The 8,206-nt window shown below is 50.2% G+C and overlaps 1 protein-coding gene across 1 annotated transcript; it reads left to right on the top strand.

Moving 5' to 3' along the window:
• The first annotated feature begins 2,019 nt into the window (after positions 1-2,019).
• Positions 2,020-7,218, top strand: LOC123098784 (uncharacterized). The gene is made up of 6 exons (XM_044520860.1): positions 2,020-3,271; positions 3,670-3,756; positions 3,878-4,900; positions 5,277-5,378; positions 5,656-5,946; positions 6,028-7,218. Exons 1-6 carry the CDS (start codon positions 2,489-2,491, stop codon positions 6,325-6,327), a joined length of 2,586 nt encoding a protein of 861 aa, XP_044376795.1. The 5' UTR covers positions 2,020-2,488; the 3' UTR covers positions 6,328-7,218.
• The last annotated feature ends 988 nt before the right edge of the window (positions 7,219-8,206 follow it).

Here is an 8,206-nt window from a genome sequence, read left to right as displayed (position 1 = left end):
ACACAGTAGTCTGATTGTGTCTGTGTGTGTGTTCTCTTTTGACAAACATGAACCATCCAAAGAAGGGCTCCCCTTAATATCTACTATCTCTATTACTTTTTATAATTATTAACTTATTTTATATCCATCGCGCTGAAGCAAAAGATTTGACCCTCGGGAAAGAGGATAGGTCTGATCCGTCCCTCTGTCGTGTTGGAGATGAGGTGGAGGGGGGAGAGGAAGAGTTCTTGATCCATCACGCCCCCGTCGACCTGGGTTAAGGAAGCCATACAAATCCGCTACAACGGTCAACACGCATAGATCCCTACCTGACATGTCAACTGTCGGTGTTTTGTGACCCGTAATACCGTCGAGGACGATATATTTTTAGGAGAGGCATGCGAGCAATGGATCGAGATGGAAGGCATGAACCAACGAGTTTACCCACGTCGGGGCCCTTCGGCAGGAGGTAAGACCATACTCATACATTTGCTTATGTATTGCTCGACATTTGATTATTTAGCAAATCAACATCTCATAAAAGTATAATTGCTAAAATTTAGCAACCTTTTATGAGTTTGATATAAGAGAAGTTGGTAATCAACCAATTACTAGCCAATAGCCAATATTTAGGGGCCGTTCGAAGGCCCTCCGCTCCCGGAGCGGACGGAGCTGCGGCTAGAAAATTCAGAGCGGCCGAAACGGTGCTCCCCAGCTCCGCGTATTTTGAGGAGCTGGTGGATCCTCGAACGGGCCCTTAGAGCAACTCTAGCGGACCCCGCAAAAATTCGACCTGCAAAACGCGTTTGCGGTTTCACGAAAATCGCGTTTGCGGGTCGAAAACATGCGCGGCCGATCAGATACTGTATCTAAACCTGCATAATGTGAAAAAAACACTTTCGCGGGAGAAATTACACAAACATAGTTCATCACATCACATACTACAGAGTTCATACATACTACATGATCAACAAATTAAGCATAGATCATACTACATGCTACGTTAACTAGTAGTAGAGGGGGTCGGATCTGACGGCGGCGAGGTCGCGGCAAAATGGACGACGCCGTGGAGGTCGAGCGACGCTCAATCCTCCTCGCCGGAGCTGCACAGGTCGACGTACTTCGCCGTCTGCTCCGCGCGGATGCGGCGCCACTCGTCAGACTTCTCGTTGGCGGCGAAGTTGTCGGCGACCGCCTGCCGCCACTCGAGGGCTTCGAGTTCCTCAGCGTGGCGCCGGCGCTTCGCCTCCTCGCGCACGCTCCGCTCGGCGATGGCGGCAGCAACAGCGTCGAAGTCCGCGACGTAGTCCTCGGGCCCGACGACCGCGGCGGCCGAGCGGAGCGGGCTCCTCGGGCTCCTCCTTCACCGGGACGAAGGCGAACGGCGCCGGCTCCTCCTCGTCGTCCGACCACTCCCTCTTCACGGGGAGAAAGCCCGCGCCGGAGGACGGGGAGGATCCGGCGTAGGAAGACCTGGCGGAGGAGAAGGACGCGCGCCGGCGGTCGTACTCCTCCGTCTCGCGGCGGTTGAAGCTAGCCGGCGCGACATCCCGTGGTTCGTCCACTTCCGGGCGCCGCGCTTCCTCGCGCCGTCCGACCGGACGCGCCGCTCGCGCTCCGGGTCCCTCTCACGGCCGGATCTGCTGCCGGAGCCGCGTCCGGAGCTCCACATTCGGCCCCACATGGCGGCTGGAGGCAGGGCGGGTGGTTGCCGGCGGCGAGAAATATGGAGAGGGAAAGGGGAATCGGGTGGCTCGCGGCGGCGGGGGATAGGGTTTGGACCCGCAAAAGGGTCGCGGAATCGCAGTTATAGTGCTCGGGGCGTGCGGTTTGCGGGCTGCGGCAAAAATTTTTGCGGGCCGGGCAAGTATGCGTGCTCTGTTCTGGCTAGAAAATTGGGCCGAGGCCGCATATTCGCCGGAATTTTTGCGAGACGGGCGTTTTACTAGGTCTGCTAGAGTTGCTCTTAGCATACATGTGGCATCAAACCAAATCAATCATAGGAGCACCTATACGGCATTTACCTGAATTTTTTTATTCAAAGTTCAGTCACTTTCCCCTGTGTCCTCCTTCCGTGGCCTTCGTCCTCCTCCTCTCTGCGGCGTCACTTCCGACGCTGGCCCAACCGCCGTTCCCCGCCACCCGTGACCGGTGCTGCCGCCACGCTGTCACCTCCACTGAGCCGCCGCTCATCCCTCTAAACCCCCAGCTCCTTTTCCGGCGAGCTGCTGCTCTGTCTTCCATTAATCGACTGAACAAATCTTCTTTTTTTCAATCGAACGAGGGACAGCAAATGCGTTGCTCAGTACAGTACTCCGTTTACAATCTTACCGGGAGTCAGTCTACTAGAGACGGTGCTGGCCATGGTGGCGCCGCAGGCTGAGCTCCTCGCCCCCCAATCGCCGTCGAATTCCCGTCGGTAAGAAGCCATTGAGCAACCCCGACGGGCTGGGCGTGCGTGGTCCCGGAGCCGTTCCCTGGTAGCGCGGCCTTTGGGGGCTCCGGATCCATGGCGGGCGGCGACAGCTTGGGCTGCTGCGGCGGCCTTCTTCAGGGTTTCTGCGGCCTCGCTCAGGTTTTCCTGGCTCCCCGGGGGCGTCCGTCTGCTGGAATCCTCGCCAGGAGGCCCGGCGATCTGTGCTCGAGTTCTTCTCAGGCTGGGAGAACGGGGTCGCCGCGGGATGCGGAGATCATCTCCGACATGGAGTACTCTCCCCAAGTGGCCAGGGAGCTGCTATTCTCTTATTATCAGGAGGAGGACCTGCCCCGCGTGGCCAGGAACCCGCCGGCGGTGGCGGGCGATCTGTGCACGAGTTCTTCTCAGCTTTGGAGAACGGGGTCGCCGCGGGATGTGGGGGTCAGCTCCGGCATGGAGGAGTCTCCCCCAGTGGACAGGGAGCTGCGTTTTGATGACCAGGAGGAGGACCTGTCCCCCGTGGCCAGGAACTCGCCGGCGGCGGCGGGCGATCTGTGCTCGAGTTCTTCTATGGTTGGGAGCACGGGGTCGTCTCGGGATGTGGCGGGCGATCCGTGCTCGTGTTCTTCTATGGTTGGGTGGACATCGTGGGATATGGAGATCATGATGGACATGGAGTATTCTCTCCCGGTGGCCAGGAATTCGCCGGCGGTGGCGCCACCGCAGCAGAAGGGCATGGCCGGTGGCGCTGAAGACGACGACGACGATGATGACTGCGTGATTCTAGACAGTGATCCTTTCGCCGCGGTCGCCGTGAATGATGAGAAGGATGGCTGCTCGGATGAGGAGTTGCAGATAGTCGCGGAGAAAGGCAAGGTATTGGCTTCCTTGCATTTTGATCTCCGGAATTGCAATTTGATTTTGTGGATACAATAGAAGCATTACCTCCTTGTTATATTTCAGGGCATTTTTGGTAGAGATATGACATGATCGATTTGCAAAGTGATTTGGAGAGCACACCGTAATTTGAATTTGGTGATAAGCATAACTGAATTTATTGCAAGTTATTAAAGATGCATTATTCAACTTGTAACATAATTCTTCCATGCTTATCTGCTCGTATTAATTGTCTATGAATATCTGTGGTATGTTTTAGTTGACAACAAAGTTGACAAAAGACATTTCAGAGTTTAGGAGCTTCTATGTAGAACCTATGCTACTTCTGTCTACCTGCAATATCATATTTTCATTATTGGTTATATATGCTTCTGCAGGTAGCATGCCGTGACTTCCCTCACTCGCGCCATTTATGTTCCAATATGCCCTTCGGCGCTACCTCTCACGAGAAGCATTGTGCCATGGTGAGTTATGAACAATCCACTCCCTGATGCTTCTGGGGATGTGATACATAATGATTATATCAAGCAGAGTAGAGAGTATGTTTGTTTTAAATGGCATTTCATTGCCTATTTCCAAATGCAGTGCTACTGTTTTGTGTGCGACGCCCCAGCTCCATGCAGTTATTGGGGTAACGGTCTCTCGGTTGGCGATCATTGTCATGCTACGGATAAGGAAACCAAATGGAAAATGCTGAGGGAGGCATTCAGGTGCAAAAATCTTCCAGCGCCTCATCCAGAAACAGAAACTGCTGTGCACCCAGCAATGGTGTCACTCGACCGCCTTTTTCTTAGCAATCAGATTTCTCTTCAGGATGTTGTGACCCAAAACCAACACACACATACTTCAGTTAGAGCCTCACTGAGTGTAGCACCGACTGTCAATGCGCCAAGAGAGGGAAGTGGTACAAGCAGTGCTCACACTGCTCAAGTTACTCGCCTAGGAGAGCCAACTGTCAGTGCACCAAGGGCACACCCTGTGGCAGGAGCTGGAAGAGGTACAAGCAACGCTCACACTGCTCAAGTTTCTGCGCCAAGAGCATCCTCTGCAACAGGAGTTGGAAGAAGTGGTACCAGCAATGCCCACAGTGCTCAAGTTACTCGCCTAGTACAGCCGACTGTCAGTGCACCAAGGCCACAGCCTGCAGCAGGAGCTGGAAGAGGTACAAGCAGCACTCACACTGCTCAAATTACTCACCCAGTAGAGCCAACTGTCAGTGCAGCAAGAGCATACTCTGCAGCAAGAACTGGAAGAGGTACTAGCAGTGCTCAGTCTGCTCAAATTACTCACCCAGTAGAGCCAACTGTCAGTGCAGCAAGAGCATACTCTGCAGCAAGAACTGGAAGAGGTACTAGCAGTGCTCAGTCTGCTCAAATTACTCGCCCCGTGGAGCAAACTGTCAGTGCACCAAGAGTATACCCTGCGGCAGGAGCTTCAAGCAATGCTCGCTCTGCTCAAATTACTTACCCCACCACTCCAGGTGGCTACCTGCCGGAGCCCAATGTGCCGGAGGGGGCCACGGTGTACGTCGGGAACCTACCCTACCACATTGACAATGAGAGACTCAAGCTAAGCTTCCAACGTGCTGGGGCCGTCCTGTTCTCAAAGGTGAGCTTTTTAGCTCTTCATTGTCTGTCCACACAACTATACGTGAAAAAATGCCTCAGATCGCTCACCACCAGCATGACTAGACTTATGCATAGTTGAAGCTCAAGGGGTGAAGCTGCTGGAGTCTAATTGGCTGCTTTGTAACGTTCCTGTATGATATCTTTAGATTACACTCTGCTGCTCGATGGTGTTATTTTAATTTTCAAAGGATGCTTGTGCTGGGTGGAGAGGTTGCTGATTACAAGCTGTGTGGATCATTACTCATCTATTTGTTAGGCAATCTGTTCCATCGGCTTCTTCATCATTACTGTTGGGACGCAGCTTGTTGGTTATGTTTTTTTCTCTCTTTTTGTTCTAAAATGCATGAAATGTGCAGGTCATTTACGACAGAGAAACAGGCCAGAGCCGTGGATTTGGGTTTGTCACCATGAATACTGTTCAGGAGGCTGAGAAGGCTGTGACGATCTATCATGGCTCTGTGAGTATACTGTGCAACTTGATGCCTTGATGGGGCTAGTTTATTTTATAACTTTTAATTCAAGCCAGCTTAATCATCCTTTTCTCATTCTGTTAGTCTTGTATACTAGCTCATTCATTCGTAGGTGCTATGCAGCATGTACATGCGAGTGTTCTTTAATCTATATTATTTTTTTGAGCCTGTAGAAATGTGTCATGCGTTGTTCAGTTCATATGCTAAACACTAGAAATATTATGCATTGAGCTTCGCTGATTAACCTTTCGTGCGGACATTACAGGGGATGTATGGCAGGCCTCTGACTGTAAAAATCGCAGCTCCTAGAGGGGACGCCCGGGTGGACGCCCCTCGCCGTCAACCTGGTTCCCCACTCAGAATATTCGTATGCAATCTACCGAGTCAGGTGGACAACCCTCGGCTGGAGGAGCTGTTCAGCAAGCATGGCAAAGTGGTTGATGCAAGAGTTGTCTACGAGCGCCGAGAAGGGGCCTCGTGTTCGAGGGGATTTGGTTTTGTCACAATGGCGACCGGCGAGGAGTCGTACAAGGCGATACGTGCCCTCAACAAGCAGGTCAGTGTAACAGTTGGTCGGTTTTCAGTGTCAGCTTGAGTTTCCGTCCGGGAATCTGGTTCTCACTCTGCATTTCTGCAGATTCTGGAGGGAAATGCCCTTGGAGTGAAGGTTGCAAGGGAGCGGCCGAACCAAGGCTGCCTCTCTCTTGGCAACCAGATTCCTCCTGAGAATACTGCCAGTCAAAACCAACATGCACATACTTCGGTTGGAGCCTCACTGAATGTAGTGCCAACTATCAGTGCGCCAAGAGCATACCGTGCAACAGGAGCTAGAAGTAGTACAAGCAATGTTTCCACTGCTCAAGTTACTCGCCGACTAGATCCAACTGTCAGTTCACCAAGATCGGGTGAATATAGGATGCTCGGTCCCTCTAGTTGATTGACCTTTGGTCTTTTACCCAATGCCTATACATAATCTCTATATACGCACACAGGATTCTAATGGTCATGGACCAGGACATGCCACTTTCCTCCCCTTGAAACTCCGTTGACCCTCAAGCACCATACTCCCTTGCCAGTGTCTGGTTCAGCTACATCGTCAGAAGCCAGTATATTTGTCCTCAGTTTCCTGTTGTTCTCACGGAAACGTGAATGGTCAAAACAAATCAGTCTTCTCTGTATTGCTCAGCTGAACATATACAAGGATATACATGGGCCTTGATCCTGCCTGGATTATTGAGTTTGAGAACATGAAGCCTATGCTGTTCTCGGGTTTGAGCCTTGGTAAAGAAGGATGCAACTTGTGATGGAACATATTGGAGAAAATTGTTGATTGCTGGCAGTAAGAACGTTTTAAAGAAGCAGCCACACAAATGTGCTTGGTTAGCTCATGCCTCACATTTTCACAGGATCAATGGCAATCTAAATAGCAGCAGTACTATCAATGGCGCGCCCTGCAAGGAAATGCCCAAGTACACACTCCCATCTGTCAAGCTTGCTGGTAAGCAATTTCACAATTCTATTGATGTTCACATAGAGAATTTAGGAGTGCCTGTCAAGAAGCTTGGTATCTGAATCTCAAATCTGCGCTGACACAACAGTAGTCCTGTGCCCAACCAGTTCCATACTAATGCACATTCATGTTGAACCTTGAACTATCTGTATCTCTTCGTGCAAATAGGGCTGAATGTAGTCTAGGAAAGGAACATGTGGTGCACCATTTTCTAGTTTTACCATAATGAATGGTGCAATGTCAGAGATCCCCTCTAGTGGGATCCTCGTACACTCGAGGCACATAAGCCAAAATTTGAAAGCTTTGATTTGTGGTGAATTAAGGTTCTTAACTAATCTTGATTCGATAAGCATACTTGTGTGCTCCTTGTGAGCTATTCTGAGAACAGTATGTGGTTATTACTACAGAAGCTCAAACTGAACCTGCAGAAGGTCATGAAACTTAAATACTCTTACCTCGGCCTCGAACTTGCTTGGATGCAGAACAACTTAGGTGTATATGTTGAAGTGAATCAAGTGTTTGATCTTTTTTAGCGAATCAAGTGATAGTTAATTAACCTATCTAGTGTCACAATTTCATCTTAAGAAAAGTTCATTACTTCACGACCTGTTTAAGGCTTATCTAAAGAACAGCCTACGAACATAGCCGGTTTAAAACCTGCATGACATAGATGCAATAAAGTACCAAAACTAATATAAATTTGAAACTATCGTATGAATTAAGACTAAGGATCATAAGAAGGCATTACGGCAAAGTTTCAGTGTAATGCTGCAACAGTGACTATATATTATTGAATGGATGAAGCATTTGTCCTTGCATACAAATTGAAACATCACCTCCTGCAGTAGGTCAATAAGATAATACTGTAGTTTCCTAGCTGGTGATCGCATCTTGGGTATCCGATGCTTTTGTATTGCATGATATTTTCAGAAATACTCACTCCGTTCCTAAATATAAGTCTTTGGAGAGATTTCACTATGGACCACATACGGAGCAAAATGAGTGAATCTATACTCTAAAATGCATCTAGATTCATCTGTATGTGGTCCATAGTGAAATCTCTACAAAGACTTATATTTAGAAAAGGAGGGAGTAGATCCTCGAGTCTTGTTCTAACTAGATAATGTTTAGGTTGACCTCTCTCCCGTTCGAACCCAACGGGTCGAACGGGCCCCTGACTCGCGCTCTGATCGGGGGCGCCCAACCAAACCATGGTTGGTGGGCCCTTGTGACCCGCGCTATATAAACAGAGGTGGGGTCGGGGCACGACTCACGAGGTTAATCGCTGCCACAATCCCCACCTACA

The sequence above is a fragment of the Triticum aestivum genome, chromosome 4D, assembly GCF_018294505.1.
Source record: "Triticum aestivum cultivar Chinese Spring chromosome 4D, IWGSC CS RefSeq v2.1, whole genome shotgun sequence".
Classification (NCBI taxonomy): domain Eukaryota; kingdom Viridiplantae; phylum Streptophyta; class Magnoliopsida; order Poales; family Poaceae; genus Triticum; species Triticum aestivum.
Note: the sequence above shows the minus strand (reverse complement) of the source record. Positions and strands in the feature narration are given on the sequence as shown.

Excerpts from the sequence above, each read along its gene's own strand:
- LOC123098784 (XM_044520860.1), top strand. The coding sequence starts at position 2,489 with ATGGCGGGCGGCGACAGCTTGGGCTGCTGCGGCGGCCTTCTTCAGGGT. Across the intron at positions 3,757-3,877 it reads ACGAGAAGCATTGTGCCATG|TGCTACTGTTTTGTGTGCGA; the intron begins GTGAGTTATGAA and ends TTCCAAATGCAG. Across the intron at positions 5,947-6,027 it reads TACGTGCCCTCAACAAGCAG|ATTCTGGAGGGAAATGCCCT; the intron begins GTCAGTGTAACA and ends GCATTTCTGCAG.